The sequence below is a fragment of the Panthera leo genome, chromosome B3 (assembly GCF_018350215.1).
Source record: "Panthera leo isolate Ple1 chromosome B3, P.leo_Ple1_pat1.1, whole genome shotgun sequence".
NCBI lineage: Eukaryota > Metazoa > Chordata > Mammalia > Carnivora > Felidae > Panthera > Panthera leo.
The window spans coordinates 131701272-131721148 of NC_056684.1; the positions used below are offsets into that span (position 1 = coordinate 131701272).

Genomic DNA, 19877 nt, shown 5'->3' on the forward strand with positions numbered 1-19877 from the left:
TAAAAAGTAGAAGTTAATACCTACTTCAGTAAGTGCTTGACCCACAACAGCTAACAAATTTCAGTGCTTACTAATGCATGTACTCAAAAAGTACATGGCATTTTTACGTTGTGACTAAAATTTAATGCAACTTCAGCCTAAAGTTATTATGCTGTGTTTATTTCAATACCTCAATATGTCTCTCCCCTCCACCTCCATTAATACCCTCCAAATATTTTTTGCCCACACGACTGTTAATTGTGCTAGATAATTCTGATTCTGATCATAAATTTGATTTAATACAGCCAGCCATCTTTGTGTTAAGATTTATTCTCAGTAGGGGCACCTGGGTGGTTCAGTCAGTTGAGCATCTGACTTCAGCTCAGGTCATGATCTCATAGCTAGAGAGTTCAAGCCCCATGTCAAGCTCTATGCTGACAGCTCAGAGCCTGGAGCCTGCTCATGCTCTGTCTCTCTCAAAAAAATAAACACTAAAAAAATTTTTAAAATTAAAAATTAGGAGTATTTTAGAACTATAGCCATATTAATTCATTATATTTTATATGTAATCTAGGACCAGGAGCATTTCCTAATAGGGCCTGAAAGTCTTGGAGCTAGGTAGGGCTCCTAGGGAATGGATCCAAGAGCAACAGCCAATTTGGAATTTCTGGAAAGCAAATAACCTTATACTTATGGTTCCATGGACAGAAGAGCCAAAAGTCCTACCACAAGCACAATTCCAGTCCCTGTTAACAATAAGGGAACTAATCAAAGGGATTTGACTTAATAGCTACACAGACTCCCATTTAAGCAAAATTGAAGAAAAGATTAAATTATTGGTACTTTGATATTCACATAAGCAAATGGCAGAGAACTTAAGACCATTTTTAAGACAAATATAGTTAACATGGTGCCACCTAAATCAAATGAGGATGGAATATATCAACAATTATTCTAGTAATGTGTTTTCAGAGTTTTTATCCAAAAATGGATTTGACCGGCAAGACTAAAGCACTAACCAAAAGTCAAATTTACACAAACCATAAAGTAAGATCATTATATGAAAAGGTCATTGTTCCCTAACACATTTCCAAAATCAATAACTTGTTAGGAATGAATGTTGATAGATTTAATGCAATGTTTATCTAAAATACATTAATGTATCATGTATGTTTGATCAGAAATATCCTTAATGTATGCAATCCCTTACTACTTTTAGACTGCTGTTTGAATTAAAACCTCTACTCACCCTCCTTGTTTTGCCCATTTAGAGGTTTCGGGCCACATCAAAATAAAGGTATATATGCACTTTAACAATTTTGCCATCTTTTAACCTAAAAGCTATGTATACATAAAGAACTGCAACAGTAACCAACCACTGCGGCATATAATGCTAAAAGAAATAATCATGCTGAAAGACAGTATCGGTACAGAAGTGTTTCAAGGTCACAGGGATAAAGTCAGCCTCAATCAAATAAAATGGGATAATGTATTAAATTAAGTAGTTACTAGATAATTATTCTAGTTTAGACACATTCTGTATCATTTCTAGCTCTGACACATTTTCATCTAAGAGAAGTATCGATGGTTTAACATTTCTGTGTATTTGTATTTGTTGCAACTCTGATAGTTTAGTTTGCTGTTTATCCATGCTACCTTATTTCTCCCTTTAGCAATGGTTGTTAGTCTCTGCTGTACAGAATAACCCTATTTAAACAATTCAGGTTTGAATTTTCAACGAGAAACTATTTTCCACATGAATTCCTTCAGCAAATATAAAGTGTGACATAGCATATTCTTTAAATCATGCAAATTGTTAGATAAACTTTGGTAAAAAGATAGACTTCAGGTTATTATGTGTTGGTTAAAAAAGAGGATCAACATCAGTATCACTGAAATTAATGTAACTACAACGATGTTTAAAATCTTAAAAACTTTGACTTATTTTTCATCCTTATCAGGCCAGGAACATGGCATCCTCTTTGAAGAAATTTTCATTTCAGGAATAAGAAGTTTCTTAATTTGTCCAATTTCTGTTCTGCTCCAGTCTTCTTTCAATATTTGGCTCATTGAGGATAAATTTCAACAGGGTGAACATCAGGAAGCGGTCTTTGTTTCAAAATCTGTACGTGTTGGCGGATATCATCAACTTTTCCAAGAAATTTCAGTGGAGACTCTTCCTGTAAAGATGTTGTCAGTGTCATCAATTCAAGCTGCTGCTCTCATATTTCTTTCATTCTTTCAATTTGTGGAGTGTATTCTTGATTAATCAGATTGCTAACTTTACCAAGAGCAGCTAAGAAAAAAATTTTTTCTGTTCTAATGTATCACTAACTCCTTAAAATACTGGAGAACAACTACCTTATCACTTTGGACCATCTTCTCTGAATGAGATTTCTGTTCTTCCAGTTTTTGGATAAGATGAGTAAGATCTGTCCAGTGTGTGTCAGTTAACTAACTGTTCAAGCAGTTTTGGGGGTGTATCCTTTTCTTTCAGATAGGCACCTTGAAGATCATCTATGGGATGACCATGACGTTAACCTACGGTAAGGCAATGACCACAAACTAATGTTTTATCTAGGAGACAGTAAACACTTAATATTGTCTGTAAAGTTGGGGACAGGTAACGATATCTGGACGGACTTCTTGCTGGTACTTTTCCATAATAGCCCTTAATGCAAAATTAACAGGTAAAGATTCAATACCAGTTAGAGGAATTTCAATAATACTTCTGCAATTGGGGCACTTGAGTGGAATTCGTAAAGGTCTCCATATAAAAAAGCTCCCGGATGCCTGAAGAATGTTTTCCAAGCAATTTCTACAAAATGTATGAGAGCATGAGTACACGAGGGTCTTCAAAAATACTGTTAACAAATGGGACATGTTAACTCATCCTCAAAATTGTGCCTTTCCTACTTTGTTGATCTTCTGGCTTAGTGACTAAATATACTTTATCTTCTCCAACTTGTTCAGATTCTTTTATTAGTATTCATGGGGAGGAAGAGACAGAGTTCCTCCACAGGCTTGAAACAGCTCTACTGAACATTGGCACATCTTAAAACATATCCTTTCCTGAAGATTAACTTTGTTGTTGATTTTTTTTATCCTTTCCTATTAATTTTTAAATATCAGATAATACCCAGTCCTGTGAGTAAAAATCTAATTATGGAGAGCGAACTTTATGAATATCTTATAATTTATGTTGATCCACATTCTAATGGGGTTGATATAGTGACAGGACTCTTGGAAGACCACAAGAGAAATAGGCCCATTTAAGTCATTATTCAGTGAGTTATCTGAGTTATTTCTTCCTTTCTTTTGATCAGGACTGGGGAAAAAATTTAAAATTAAAACTTCAAAACAAATTTGAACAATAACTTAGAACTTTAGCTGAAAAGTAGAGACATAAGCAGAGACTGGAGTGGATGACTAGACTAGACAGAATGGGGAAAGCTGTTAACATTTTGAAATTAGATGATAAACTTTATATGTAAGAAAAGCAGTGTTAACATTCTAACTTTGCTGCAGAAGTAGTTAAGTAGTTAAGTAAGTTAAGTAGTTAAGTAGTCAATTAAGAAGGCATATATGTAATATGCTCATTTCACCAAAGAGTTGTGGAACATTCCCCAGAAAAGGAATCATTTGGCTAATTAATAATCCTTCTCAAAACAGGAATTAAATAAAAAAAAGGGATTTAATTGAAATAATTCAATGGCATTGATTGATTTGTTTGTTAGACAATAAGTGAACTTGAACTGGAAGACCAAAAAGAAGGCCAGCATCTCAAAAAGGTTTTAGAAAATGCTTATTATTATGTTGTCGTGGTGGTTGTACTCAGACGTGAAGAGTAAAGGTTGTTTCAAACAATGTCACACACACACTGGTAATACATCTACATGAAAACCTGTGCCATACAATGCGAGTCCAAGTTAGTTATACGTTATCATGAGATGGGCCTTCTGGAAAAATAATAACAAACAAATAAAAAATGAGATGGGTTAAGTACTGACTTCAGAAAAAGTGACAGAAATAAAACATTCTGTACTTGGAAGAAAACAGGATGGTTCTCAACTCAATAATCATAAATTGAGGGGTTTATAGCCTCTGAACATAATATACCTTTAAGAAAAGCTTAGTAAGTGTACTGTTAAATCATTGACATCATCTGATACAATTTTTGAGCACCATTAATTTTTCTTATGATCATTCCTTCATATCCTGTGAAATACTGTGTAGACAAATTATAAGAGATTGACACATGATCATAGAGAGTGTCTTACTGTATGTAACGGAAACAAAACTAGATTTATGTTGTGTTTATATTTTATGTAAATAAAAATTAGTTGTCTTCCTTCCTAATAAAATTAGTGGCTTAATGTACAAGTTGATAAGTGATAGAAAAATACATGTTAGCTTTGAACCTTTCCAAATGTTCAATATTATAATGCTCTGTTGTCTTGAAATTCCGAAAATGAAAAACCTTGAGGGGCGCCTGGGTGGCGCAGTCGGTTAAGCGTCCGACTTCAGCCAGGTCACGATCTCGCGGTCCGTGAATTCTGTGCTGACAGCTCGGAGCCTGGAGCCTGTTTCCGATTCTGTGTCTCCCTCTCTCTCTGCCCCTCCCCCGTTCATGCTCTGTCTCTCTCTGTCCCAAAAATAAATTAAAAAAAAAAAAAAAAAAAAAAACCTTGCATTTTCATTTTGCACTGGGAAAGTTATGTGACTAATTTTGGTGGTCAGGGATGATCATTCTAATAAGATAGCATTAGATGTAGAACATGAAGGAGGGGATGAAGCAATTCACGTGGATATCTAGGAAAAGAGCATTCTTGGTAGAGAAAAGAGTAAGTGCAAATAACCTGTTATGGCACCATGTTTGATCCACTTAAGGATTAGCATAGAAGCTCGAGTGACTCCGGTATAAGCTAATGTAAGGCGGCATTCGATAAGATCAGATCTTATCTAATGGGGTGGAAGAGGGGGCAGATCGTTTAGGGACTTATGAGTTAGCATTAAGAACTTTGGCTTTCAAATCCAGGTGAGATGGCCAACACTGGAGGGGTTTTAAGGAAAGAAGTGACATGATCTGATTTAGGATATTTTGAAAGAGTCACTTTGGCTGCTGTGTTGAGTAGTGTCAAAGGTCCCAAGAGCCTAAAGCAGTAATTGATACAAGAGATAAGGATAGTTGGGGCAAAACGGTTTAGTAGAGGTAGATTCTAGATCTATTTTTGAGGTAGAACTAACAGGCTTGGCTAATGAATTTGGATGTGTGTGTTTAAGAAAGAGAAGATAAGCATATATGTAAGGCTTTTGGTCTAGGCAACTGGAAAGATGGATGTACCATTTTCTGAGATCGGAATGATTTCAGAAAGAACAGGTTGGGTAGTGTTGGGAGGAACTACCATGTTTATCATCTGTTAAATCATCACATATATGTAGCCATTTCTGGCTTTTCTATTCTATTCCATCCATCTACTTGTGAACCTGTTCTAGTACCATCTTATTTTGATTACTATAGCATCCGTGTACATTTTTTAATATCTTGTAGGGCAAGACGGTCATTAGAATCATTTCTCAAAAATTTTTTGGGGGGGACTGTTCTTCCTGATGAATGTCAGATTCAACTATTCTAGTTGTTGAAAACACCCTGAATTTATAGGTTAATTTGAAGAGAACTGAAACTTTTCACTGTGTAATCTACCTATCTAGGAACATGGTATTTTTTTTATTTGTTTATTTTTCTTTTCATATGCCCTTCAGTAAAATTAGTAGTGTTCTTCATGTGGGACTTCTTCACATCTTGTTTATTTTGTAGAAATGGATATTTGAATTCTAATCATGGGAGAAAAAAGAAGAGTATGAAGATATTAGCTTTGCTGCAATAACAAATGATCCAAGCATCTCAGTAGTTTACAATAACCAACATTTCTTTCCTGTTCACATTGTGGGTCAGGGTAGTTGTGGGTCAGCTACAGTGACGTGGCCTGGCTATACTTTGCTTTACATCTCTTCTCATTCTGGGTCTCAGGCTGAAGGAGCAGAGGGAAAAGAGCAAAGCCAACCACGGAAAGGCTCTTAAAGTTTTAGAGCATGTAGTATACTTTTTCTGCCCATGACCCATTGGTCACAGCAAGTCACATGGCCAGGTCCAATGTCAATGGGGGCCAACTCAGTGTTGAATCACATGGCAACAATGGGTGAGGATGTTAAATCTTCTTGCAAGGGAGGAGTGAATAAGTGGGGATAATAATATAATCTGTCATAATATCCCGAAGGAAAAGGAGTCGTGTAATGTAATTCACCACCCTACAAATGCTTAGAACTTTAGAATTTCCGGAGTGAAGTGGATAATTTTTTAGGATATTGAGGGAAGCAAGGGGAATGCCAGTAAGCATAAATATGATACTTTCACAAGAAGACAAAATATGTTCCTCCATGCACCTCTAGCCATCCTCCTCTTCTCAAGGGTCAGTAGGGGTTCAAACTTCCTATAGGGGCTCCTGGGTGGCTCTGTTGATTAAGTATCTGACTTCGGCTCAGGTCATGATCTCGCAGTTGGTGAGTTCCAGCCCTGCATCAAGGCTCTGGGCTGACAGCTCAGGGGCTGGAGCCTGCTCCAGATTCTGTGTCTCCCTCTCTCTCTCCCACTCCCCTGTTCACACTCTCAAAAATAAATAACCATTAAAAAAAATTGTTTTTAAAAAAAAGGGCCAGTGGGGGTTCAGGGATGGGCAGTCAGGATGTAAGTGAGGGTAGGCAGTCTGCTGGGTAGATGACTCTTCATTTCTCTGCTAAATTTGTCTAGTAATGAATACCGTGAGGGGACTACTCTGCTATTGACCCTAACAGCAAAGAGAGGGCTAAGGCCAGAGATTATGAATAGAATGAGATAGAGTTGCAGAGGTTCTTGATTTGACAATTTTCTATGTGGTTTTATGAGAAGGCATAGACATTATGTTCAATTAAATAATTCATACTGTCAAGTGCTAATGTTTATCAACATGCTAATTAATAATCGGATCTTTAAACCTAAATAGTGACCCACAACTTGTATTATTTAGCCTAACATTATTGGAAAGAAAGCAATTTATTCAGCAAATATTTTTTGAGGACATATTATATGCCAAGCATTACCTTAGGCACTGAGGATAGAGCAAAGTATCAACTCTTGGTGCTTGCATTCTGCAGAAGAGAGGGCAGAGACATAGATGATAATGTATATGTGCATACTTATGAAATATGCCAAGGGGTGTCAGGTACTATGGAGAAAAAAGTGGCGGGGAAATGAGATGGGGCTGGTTTGTAGGGAGGACCTCTTTAATGAAGTGACACGTCAGTGGGGACCTTCATGAATTGACAGAGTGAAGGACCCCTTCATTAAGTGACTGAGAGGTTATCTGGGGGAAGAATGTGGCTGTCTACAAAGACTAAGTGCAACATTGCCCCGCTAAGCCCAGTCAAAGACCAGCAAGGGGGCCAGTGTCACATGAGTGGAGTAAGCAAGTCGATAAGGGGATGAGATATGGTCAGAGAAATAGCCAGGAGCTGTAGGACTTTTAGGTCTTGCTGGGGAGTTTGGATGGTGGTGTTAGAACATTCCAGAACTTAATTTTTTAAAAATGAGCAGCGTTCTAGCCACATCAAAGACACTTTCTCACTCTTTGCCCTCCTTTCATATATGTATATAATGTCCTTGTGGCTGGTCAGAGTAGAAAGCAGAGATGTAATAATACAGTGTATACTGCATTTAAAAAAAATCTGTTCTTTTGGGGTGCCTGGGTGGCTCAGTCGGTTAAGTGTCTGACTTCGGCTTGGGTCATGATCTCACAGTTTGTGGGTTCAAGTCCCACATCGGGCTCCATGCTGACAGCTCAAAGCCTGAAGCCTGCTTTGGATTCTGTGTCCCCCTCTCTCTCTGCTCCTCCCCAGCTTGCACTCTGTCTCTCTGGCTCTCAAAAATAAATAAACGTTAAAAAAATTTTTTTTTAAATTTGTTCTTCTATTTTGCATTTTTAAGATGTGAAGTTTATTGAAGTATAGTTGACAGACAATGTCGCACTGGTTTCAACTGTACAACATAGTGATTTGACATCTCTTTATGTTATGCTATGCTTACAAGATTAGTTACCATCTGTCCCCATACAACACTATTACAATATCGTTGACTTTATTTCCTATGCTGTACTTTTCATCCCTCTGACTTATTCATTCATTAACTAGAAGCCTATATCTCCCACTCCCCTTCACCAATTTTACACATTCCCCTACTCCCTCCCCTCTGGCAACCATCAGTTTGTTCTCCGTATTTACAGTCTATTTGTTTAGAGCTTTTGTTTATTTATTTGCTCGTTTTGTTTTTTTAGATTCCACATATAAGTGAAATCATAAGGTATTTGTCTTTCTCTGAGTTATTTCATTTGGTATAATACCTTCTAAGTCTATCCTATTGTAAATGGCAAGATATTCTTTTTTTACGGCTGAGTGATATTCCATTATATACATCTATATATATATTCACCACATTTTCTTTATCCACTCATCTATAGATGGACACTTAGGGTGCTTCCATATTTTGGCTAATATAAATAATGCTGCAGTAAACATAGGGGTGTACATATCTTTTCATATCAGTGTTTTTATTTTCTTTAGGTAAATATCCAGTAGTGGAATTACTGGATTACATGATATTTCTATTTTTAATTTTTTGAGGAAACTCCATACTGTTTTCCATAGTGGCTGCACCAATTTACTGTGTTTATATTTTATATTTTAAATATTTATACTAGGATTCTCTATGTATAAATGTCATAGGATAGGTAGATTTTGCTTTGATCTTTGTCATTTTTTTTTTAGTGAAAAGAATCTAGGTCTCTTTTTCTTTTCTTTTTTTTTTTTAAGTTTATTTATTTGTTTTCAGAGAGAGAGAGAGAGAGAGAGAGAGAGAGAGAACAAGCAGGGAAGGGGCAGAGAGAGAGTGGGGGACAGTGGAACGGAAGCAGGCTCTGTGCTGACAGCAGTGAGCCCGATGTGGGGCTCCAACTCACGAACCACAAGATCACGACCTGAGCTTCAGTTGGAAGCTTAATCAACTGAGCCATCCAGGAGCTCCTGGGTTTATTTTCCTTTTTAAGTGATTTTTAAAGAATCTGTATGACCCCTTACCAATGACTGGAAAGAAGGTGCTCTTTCATATCATGTTCAACTGCATGAGGACAAGATGGAGGCAGAAGTGGTTGTCTGTCACATAAATAGAATTTATACCAACAGAGTTCTAAGCCTACTTCAATTGTTGAAAATTAATTCATTCTCAGACTTTAGAATCTGATTTTCAGAGTACAAGAAGCTTGATGGAAAAAGCAATTGAATGTAATCAGCCTCTCTTTATGTGCTTGGTTTAAAATCGTTTAGGCTGTCGCATGTGATATGAATCAAAGGGACTTGATAAATATTTCTAAGAACACCTAGATGGCTCACCTGAGCAGATGTGTAATTGCGTGTGAAATTCAGACTGAAACAAGCAAATTTAGAATAAAAGGGAATATTTAATAATTGTATTTTCACTTTCTTAAGACCTTTGCCAAAATAACAGGTAATAGCTTCATTCAAGAGCCACAAGAAGAAAATAGATTTTGGTAGATGGTCAGTAATTTGGGGTTAATGTAGTGTAGCTCATGTGCAGAAATTGAGAAGCATTTTCTTTATTTTCAAGGAAGTCACTAGTTTTATAGAGCTTTTTTGATTTGGAGTTTACTATAGTAGGAGCAGAGTATTAAGAGAATATTTCCCAGTAGATTAGGAAAAATCATTATTCACGTACTTAAAATGCCAGTAATATTGGATTGTGACTAACTTCATAACTGAAAATAGTTTATCTATGAATAAAGCCTCGCATAAATTCGAGGACTTGAAAAAAATGTAAAGATTTGTAAATAGAGCTACAGAAATTAAAACAGTGTTATACTTTCAAAAATACTGACCTTCATGTCAATGACCCTGAACACACAACCCAGAAACAATATTCATTCTATACTCGAATTTAGCATATAATGAAGGTAGCATTTCAAATCATTGAATCAGAGGGTCCAAGAAGTTATGGAATATGAAATAAACATTAAAAAAATAAGAACTTTCCAAATAACAAAGTTTCCTAGAAAGACAATTATCTACAACTGACAAACAATAATATGTTGGCTCTTCCTTTCTGATAGCCAAACTTCTTACTCTGTTTATTGCATTGCTATAATTTTCTGAACAGTATTAAATAGCAGTAGTGCTAGCATCGCTTATTCCAGATTTTACTGGGAATGCTTCTAAGGGTATATTGTTGAGTATGACGTTGGTTGTGGTTTAAGGTAGGTATATTACTAGTTTACCAATAGTCGTAATCTCTTCTCCCCATCCATGAGAGGAGAGAGTCTTTGCTCTAATAATCACTGTACCCACAGCTTAGAAAGTGCCTGGCACCGGTAGGCATTCAATAAATGCTTGGTGAATAACTAATTATCAAGAGGATTGATTGTATCAAGAAGATACGTGAAGTGTCCAAGAAATTATCTAAAAAAAAAAAAAAAAGGCTTATTTGAGATCTTAAGAAACATTTACCTAGTAATATTGGAATTATAGAAAAGTATTAGAAAAAATATCCACTAGCTTAAAGCAAGTAAACTTTCTGATAACTTGTATAATATTTAAGCTATCTTTAAAAATGTATAACATCTTTAAATGGATCATTTTAGAAAATAAAAACCAAAAATCAGTCTTTATAAAATCAGACTTTTATTCCCTTTAAGGATTATCCCTTTTTAATTCTTTTTGAAAAGAAATTTCAAATTGCTTTAGGTAGACTCTATTAATATAGACTGATCTCCAAAGGCTTTGGTATTTTAATGAAAACAAGTTATTTGACACTAAGTTTTGGCATGGTTAAATTGGTTCCCTAAGCCTTTAGATAGATGCCACAATACATATTCAAAGATTAAATTATTTATTTCAAAATATAACCATCAATTTTGAATTTGGTATAGTAGTTATTGAACTTCATTTGGCCATTCATTCACCAAGAATCTATGAAATGTCTATGCCATGTGTGCACCGTATGCTAGGCTTCTGGGAAAGGGATGAATAACATTAAAGTCTACAAGGAGAAAGATATTACAGTGTAGCATAAGAAGTTTTATAAGAGGGGTACTGAGAGCATCTTGCAGATAGGTCTTTGGAGAATCAGTAGAGTTCAAGATAGGGTTGAAAGTTGGCTTGGATCTATGCCAACCAGACAAAAGGCATGGGGGATGGAGATAAGACACTGCAGCTATGTGCAAAGGCACAGAATGCTTCAAGTACATCAAGTATAGAGGGAATAGGGAGAAATTCAGTGTGACTAGAGCATCTTGTACTTTTGAAAAAATACAAGTTGCTCATCTGGTAAAGGGTGTAGGATCTTGACTCCACATAAATTTAAATCCTCGTTGTGCACAGACTCACTGGATAACTGAGCAAACAACTAAGTTCAAGTCTTAGTTCTTCTTCTGTAGAATGGGGACAATAATAGTACCAAGCTTGCAGAGTTAGTGAGGAGACTTAAGAGCATGTGTAGAACCTAATACTGTGCCCAATCCACCCAGAATAAGAGCTCAATAAATGGTAGCCATTGTTATACTGGTAAATAGATAAATCTGTTAGTGACTCCTACTTTAATATTGAATGGCATTTGCTTGTATATTGCTGGGAATTATTCATTCAATGGCTTTTAAAAAAAAAAAGCTTAAATAGTAGAATAAGTCCCATACTAGTACTAATAATGAGTTCACTTTTTCAGTAGAGTCCTGGAGTATAAAAGTACCACTTCTTCCTGAGCAAAAAGACTAAAAACATGTTACCTCAGATCACATCCATTTTAGAGAAAAGTTTCTACCCCAGAATCAGTGGTTTATGCAATTGTCAGTAGTAGAACCCTATAGCTTTTTTTTTTTTTTAAGTTTATTTTTGAGAGAGAGAGTGAGAGAGCAGGGGAGGGGCACAGAGGGAGAAGGGGGACAGAGGATCTGAAGCGGGCTCTGGCTGAAAGCAGAAAGCCTGATGTGTGGCTCTAACTCACAAACCATGAGATCATGACCTGAGCTGAAGTTGGACACTTAACCGACTGAGCCACCCAGGCACCCCAGAGCCCTATAGCTTTAAAAAATTGAACACAGCATCTATTATATGGTGAACCACCACAAAGTATAAAACTTCTGTTAATTCAAACACATGCCTGTGGCTTTGCAAATATTTTTAAATCATTTGCTTGAGTGACTGTTCCTTGAAAGAATAACTTCTATTCGTGTGTCTATTTCTTAGGTCTGATTCTCACCTCAACTAATTACACGCAGATTTCTTTGCCTGTTCTCTCTTGACTCCACTGTAGTCAAATGGAGACAAATATTGTAGATGGGTGACTTATGGCCAAACCTGGTATTTTTATTTTTTTTTATTTTTATTTTTTATTTTAGTTTTCATCGTATCTTTTCAGAATTTAACATGGTTGAACTGCTTCTTCTTTTTTGAAATTTTCTCTATAGTTTGGCTTCACGATCCCACACTCATCTGGTCTTCTTAGATCTGGTTTCTTACATGTCTGAGCATTCCTTCTTGGTATGTTTTATCTCTCCTCTTTTCATTACCTGTCTCTTAATGTTAGTAATCTGCATGGTTCTGTCTTTGGTTCTTTTCTTTTCTCATTCCACAAACTCTCCATGGGGGTAATCTCATTCTCTCCATTGCCTTTGATGAACAGATATATAATTATGTGAGTCTCAAATTTTATCTCCAGCACTGAACTGTTTTCATGGCCTCTTCTGTGCATCTGTTTCCAGTAACCAACAGAACATCTCCATCCTGCTGTCCCAGAGGCAATAAAATCATTATGCCCCAGACTGAACTACTCTCATTTTTTCTCACTCCATTCCTTCTCCTTCATTCTGATCTTGGTGACTGGCCCCCCTATCCGTACACTCACCACTTGGAAACCTGAGAACTAGACTAGTTTTCTCTCTTTCCTTAGCCAAATGCCCTCCACATATCCAATCAGTGTCCAAGTTCTACTGATTTTATTTCTTCGACATTTGTTTGCCTCTTGCGTCCACGCCCATTACTTCCAGCATGTTGTACCTTAACTATGACAGGAGTATCCTAAGTGATCTTCCTACCTTCACTCTAAATCAGCCAAGTTGTTCTTATTCTCTGGTAAAATTTCCCTGGTGGTTTTTCATTGGATGTGCAAATTCCACTCTGTGGTGTTCTATACTCTTGATGATCTGGCTTGAGCCCACCTTTGCTTCTTTCCTTCCACATCTTCTTTCCTGATCACATAATTTCATGTTGTGAAGCTTTCCCTGAGCTGCTGACCACAAAGCTCTTTACCAACCATGGAGAAGATGTAAAATCACCCAGCCCCGTGCCTTCACTCGTACCCTTGTCCCTTCCTGGGTTTATCATGGCTCCCACCTCCTTCTATTGTACTTGTTTATTCACCTCCATTATTCACTCTGTATTCCTGGCATCTCATACTATGTATTCAAAAGAATTTTTTGCTAAAATATCAATAGATATTTATTAAGCATTTTCTCAAGAATGGGTAAAAAAGAACGACTTCCAGTTTCTTTGGTATTGTCTCAAAATACTCTTTCTCTAGGATGTAATAAATGTGTCTGACTGAAAATTGAGGCAATCCCTGGTTGCATACATTGTTGGTTTCCATCCCAATGTGTTTCTGTGTTTTTTGAATAGACAATGTAATTATGCCTTGCCTAAATGAAATTGGCTTGATCTCTACAACCATCCCATAAAATAGTCATTCCGTCATCATCATTGTTCTCGTAGTCATCATCCTCATTCCCATTTTATATGTAGTGGGGAAATGCTATGGTGGCTTCTAAGTACACTAACTAGTGGGCTTATCCTGGAAGCCCTGAAATTGAAAGGCTCATAGACCAAAATGGCTAGTTTGTTAAATCAACTTAAAATCTACAGTGAGAAGCAAAGGGAATGGGATTGAATAGGTTAAGATATTTAGTGCAAATAGGTGAAAGGACCGCATGGCCTGTGGTTTGCTCAAAGTTCCTGTGTCCTGACTCTCTTTACATCACCTTTCTTTATCACAGATGGTGTTGTTACAAGGAGCAGAGTCAAGGGCAGGCAAGAAAGTTTAGAGATGGAAGATCTGTGGTGCCAGATGTTTGCTCTATTGGAGAGAAGAAGAGGCAAATATACACAGCTACAGTTATAGCTCTGTGATAACCTTATGAGCAACGGTATGTATTTTAAGCAGAGGGCAAGTGGGCTAGAATGGATGATACCAATGGGTGGCCAATTTGAGGTAGATAAAGCTGATCCATGCTTTATGAGTATTTAAGGCTTATTTTGCTTTCCATCTCTTTCTGTCTACAAGTAACACTCATTTTTTCATTCTCTTAATGTGTTTAACACATAAACGTCTATTCTATGTTTAGCATGTCCTATAGGTCTATGACATACTTACTATCTATAGTTAACATTTCTTATGAGTTTCATCCATCATGTGTGTTTTTCTAGTCCTTTAAGGCAGAATAAAAAATTCTTAAAGAACATTTACATTATGGATGAAGCACATATCTGAGGCATGGGACTATTAAGCCACTTGCCCACGATCCCCACATTTAGTGCATGGGAGAATCAGGGGTTCAAATATAGGAAATGTAGCACCAGAGCCGACTTCTTAACTACCATCCTATATTGATTCCTAATTTGCCTGAGAAAACACAGCCAGTAAGTCTGACCTCAAATTCAGTGCTCTTTCCCCTAACTACTCTTTATTCTAAGTATCTTTGTGGCTGGAGACCTCTCTTGTTCCTCTCTGCTGTTCTTATCACCAAGCACAGGGCCTACACAAATACTTGTTGACTAAGAGAAGATCCCAGTTTAACTGCTTTTCTTTTGGGTTAACGTTAAATGGCCTGAATAATACCAATGTAACATTTAAGAAAAGTTAACTTTTGACAATTAAAGTTACATATCTATAGTATTTGACTTTAAATAGAATTAACCTAAAAGGATATGTAGTTGCTGGAGAGCAAAAGATAAGGATCCAGGAACTGAGATCTAGCTCTGATTGGGAAACTGACCCTTTCTTTCAAAGGGATTAAGTTGTTTCTCTGTGCTTCATTTTCCTCAGTTTGAAAATGACCCTAGTAAATCCTATCTACCCTTTTCGCTAGGAGCTGTTACATTTAATATTCTTCCTGTTACTAGCATGCCATTTAAAAAAGTGGTTTCTGGAGTGCCTGGATGGCTTTAGTCAGTTAAGTGTCTGACTTCAGCTCAGGTCATGATCTCACAGGTTTGTGGGTTTGAGCCCTGAGTCGGGCTCTGTGCTCAAAGCTCAGAGCCCAGAGCTACTTCGGATTCTGTGTCTCCCTCTCTCTCTCTGCCCTTCCCCCACTTGTGCACGCGTTCTGTCTTTCTCTCTCAAAAATAAATAAGTAAACATTAAAAAACGGTTTCTGCATTATGGATTAGAAATTATAAAAAATGTAATAAAGTCTATCTGCACATTCACATAATTAACATATTTACACAATTAAAAATTTACACAATTTATAATCTTTTTTTTTTTTTAACATTTATTTATTTTTGAGACAGAGAGAGAGCATGAACAGGGGAGGGTCAGAGAGAGAGGGAGACACAGAATCTGAAACAGGCTCCAGGCTCTGAGCTGTCAGCACAGAGCCCGATGCGGGGCTCGAACTCAGGGACTGTGAGATCATGACCTGAGCCGAAGTCAGACGTTCAACCGACTGAGCCACCCAGGCGCCCCGTATAATCTTTTAAAGGCTCAGTTTATGCTACATTTAGACGTGCTTCATATCCTGCAATTTGTTAAGTATTCTACAATTTTCCACAGCCGTTTGACTTTTCTTTTCTTAAATTTTTTAATGTTTTTTTGTTTTTGAGAGAGAGAGAGAGAGAAAGAGAGAGAAAGAGAGAGCGCGCGTGCAAGCAGGGAGGGGCAGAGAGAGAGGGAGACACAGAATCCAAAGCAGGCTCTAGGCTCTGAGCTGTCTACACAGAGTCTGACGTGGGGCTCAAACTCGCAAACTGAGACATCATGACCTGAGTCGTAGTCGGACACTTTAACTGACTGAGCCACCCAGGCGCCCCTCCATTTGACTTTTCTAAAAGGAAAAAAAAAAATTAACAGCCTTCTGAAAGAAGCTAATATGAATTATTATGGTCCTAAAATATTTTTAATGCCTCTTTTTTGTTCCATACTTATATATTTATGTCTCTTTATTTTTACCACTTATAAAAATCTTGTTCTTGTCTAGGAAGTTGGCAATAATCTCAATATATGCAAGACCATGTGGAACTCAACATGATAGTTGTTCAACCCTGGCTGCCTAGTAGAATTAACTAGAAAACTTAAAAAGAAAAACAAAAAAACTGACGTTTTAGCTCTACATCAAGCTATTTAAATCAGAATCGTGAAGGATGGAATTTGAGTATCTGTATTTTTAAAAGTTTTCCAGCTATTCTACAAAATACTTGACTAGTACTCTTCAAAACTGTCAAGGTCATCATAAACAAGGAAAGCCTGAGAAACTGCCACAGACCAGAGAAAGGAGACATACTGTTGCACCCACACGACTCCTGAAACAGAATGCTATGGGCACCAGTGACAGTCACAACAAAGTTTATTGCAATGAGAGGCAAGGCAGACCGATCAGGACTGACACTCTTGACCAGAGTGCGGCCCGAACAGCTGGGGTACAGAGTTCTTATAGCCCACCACATCGTCTTATCATCACCTGGGAACAGAACAAAGAAATAGTTTCCAGATGGGGGTGGAAACAGTTCTGACGTGCCCTTGCCCCAATCCAATCAAACACTAATCCAGTTGATTTTCCTTGAACTTTTGTTCCCTTGATTGATAGGATAAGGCTGGTATCTCTTACCTACAGTGTTAAAACAAAGCTGTTATTTCTCAAGGCTACAGGTTAGCCCTAACACTACAATTTAACCCTTACATTATTAATTCAGTGTAATAAGGTATCCAAAGTGGGATCCTGGAATGGAAAAAGGATATCAGGGGAAAATTATTGAAATCCATATATACCGTGGAGTTAATAGCAACGTGTCAATATTGGTTCCTTCATTGTGACACATGTACTGTACTAACATAAAATGTTAACAATAGGAGAAAGTGGGTGAGGAGTATATAGGAACTCTCTGTACTCTACAACTTTTTCATAAATCTAAATCTGTTCTAAAATAAAAATTTTATTTAAAAATCTGTCTAATATGGAGCTGGAGTTGAGACTCACTTACGTAGCAACATTGTATCAGAAAACAAAAAGTCTTTTGAAATATTGAGCCCAATTGCAATTGCCAGCATGTGTAGTCCTACAACCTGACTCTCAGAAACAACAGGCTATTGTCTTAGGACAGAATACATTTCTAGAAGCACTTTGAGGGAAACAAAAATGGACTAATTACAATAAACATAACTGTAATAATCAAAACCTGGATAGGGGCACCTGGGTGGCTCAGTTGGTTGAGCATCTGACTCTTGATTTTGGCTCTGGTCATGATCTCATGGTTAGTGGGATTGAGCCCTGCATAGGGCTCTGCTCTGACAGTACAAAGCTTGCTTGGAATTCTCTCTCTCCCTGTCTCTCTCTGTCCCTTCCTCCCTCATGCTCTCTCTCTCCTTTCCAAAATAAATAAATAAACATTTTTTAAAAAAGAAAAAACCCTGATTACTATTTGCTTCTAAAAAGCAAAAATTCAAGAAATACAAGAAATACTGCTTAGTAAGGAGAAGAAAACTACTCCCAACCCATTAGTCAGGTTAGAAAGGTAGTTTCATTTTGATATTTATGAAATATATAAATATTGGGATTAAATATAATGTCTGCATTATGGTACCCTAGTGGTTTGAGAAAACTGTGAGTGATTTATTTTTGCTAAGAGTTGTTGTTTCTTATCTGTAAAAGGAGATTTAGACCTGACCAGAAATTTCTTCAGTATTATTTTTCCTCTCTTGCCTCTCCCACTGTGGTAGGAAAGAGGCAAGGAAAAAAGATACCCTTCCTAACGAAGTCTACCTAGATTTAGCCCAGTCACACTTCTTTTTTCGTATCTGTGTAAATCTCTAGAGAGAAGTCAGAATTGTGCCTAAAGAAATCATTCCGCACAAGTAAGCATTTGACAAACAGCAATTGGTTGGAGATGGCATTTCAAAAAGCTCCTTTTTAAAATTTTGTGTTATGTCATTTTGTTTGTAAAAAAGTCACCAATGTGTAATCCGGAATCCTTATGCATTGTATAATAGCGGTATTAACAGCCTATCTGTAACAGCCTAATCTGTAGCCCAGATTACAGTCCCGCTCCCTAACTTCATGCGATTTGGGGTGAATAATTTCTCTTCTCTGAGCCGATCTCAGTTTTTCATCTGTAAAATGCCTCGATAGGACTAAGCAGTATCCAATACCCCTTTCTATTCGAACACTGAGATTTGTTGAGGGCTTTTAGAATCCTTGGGTTCTGGTGGGCAGTATGGTATTGAAGAAACTGGTCTCATGTTTGTGTTTCTAGAATTGGAAGGATAAATGATAGGGGCAGGAAAGCGTGCAAGGAAGAGTAGGACACCCGTTGTAGGGTCAACACCTGGGATTTTTCTCAGACTGGCAGAGTAAGCAGAGCGTTTCGCTGCTAGGCAACCGGTCCTCCTTTGGGAGAGTGGAGGACCCCAGTAGGAGGTGTCTAAGTCACTACCTCTTAATTTAGCCATGGTGCCTTCTTCTCAAGGTTAATGAAATATGTATCTTTTAAAAGTACACACTTTCTGCAGCCAAGGTTTGACAAGCCTCGTAGCTGAGTTCGACTCGTGGTGGGTTTTCTTTTTCCTGTTCTCAGGCGCGATGCGGGCACCTCTCAGGCTAGGCCCCTGCCTCCGCGCGTTGCCGGGCAGAGCTGGACGCCTCTGGCTCCTCGACTCCGCCCTCCCAGGCCCCGGCCCAGGTCCTTCGCGGGCCGCCCTCGGCCGCCATGGGCTCGGAGATGGAGCCGCTGCTCCTGGCCTGGAGCTATTTTAGGCGCAGGAAGTTCCAGCTCTGCGCCGATCTGTGCACGCAGATGCTGGAGAAGTCCCCTTATGACCAGGTACCGGCCGGACCCCGTCAGCCCTGTGGATCCCGGCGAGAGGCAGAGGGCCCTGGGGGGTCCCGGGGCCGCCCCGTGGGGGCTCCGGGGTGAAAGGCCCGGGGCGAAGTTGATCGTGTGGTCAGCACAGGCATCTGGCGCGAGATCCCCTAGAGCCGTGACCGGCACCTCCCCTCGGGCGGCGTCCCCGCGTCCCCACGGAACCCCCGCGTGCTGTGCCAGAACCGCCCCCGCCTCAAACTTCAGCAGTCCCTTTCCTTTACGCGTCTCTTAAAGGAACACTTAAAAGTCCCGAATTTCACTTTGGTGCAGAACTTTGATGATTCGTTTATACTTTCATATGGATGGGCTCTTAAATTCTCTGCGTGTGCGTTATTAATTTCTAAAACAATTATGTATAAAGATCTGTAACTTCTCACCTCTTGTTGAAATAGTTGCCTTGTTGTTGTTGTTGTTGTTGTTGTTATTTGGATCAAACGTTGTGATCCTCCCACTTCATGTGAAGATTGTTGTCCGGGAGTGAAGGAGGCTTTGATTCTGGGACACGAGTGCAACTTGAGGCAGGAAATGCAAAGTTAGAGAAATGAGAATCTACGAGGGGAAGAGATACATTTACTATTAGGAGGGAGGGATGGGGAAAGAGTTTCCCTGAAAGAAGGAATGATGGCATTGATTAAAAGACCTTAAATAAACTACAGTGCTAGTTTAGTTTTGTTCTC

At 38.1% G+C, this 19877-nt stretch overlaps 1 protein-coding gene and 1 pseudogene across 4 annotated transcripts in view; one reads left to right on the forward strand and one right to left on the reverse strand.

Moving 5' to 3' along the window:
* Window positions 1-1713: 1713 nt before the first annotated feature.
* Window positions 1714-19046, reverse strand: LOC122222669 (annotated as a pseudogene).
* The window catches only part of TTC8 (tetratricopeptide repeat domain 8), a 60344-nt gene continuing 59466 nt past the window's right edge, over window positions 19000-19877 (forward strand). For all 4 annotated transcript variants that reach the window (XM_042944028.1, XM_042944030.1, XM_042944029.1 and 1 more), the window contains exon 1: window positions 19000-19158. In XM_042944028.1, the coding sequence (XP_042799962.1) occupies window positions 19045-19158 (114 nt within the window). In that variant the 5' untranslated portion in view covers window positions 19000-19044. The remainder of the gene's footprint in view (window positions 19159-19877) is intronic.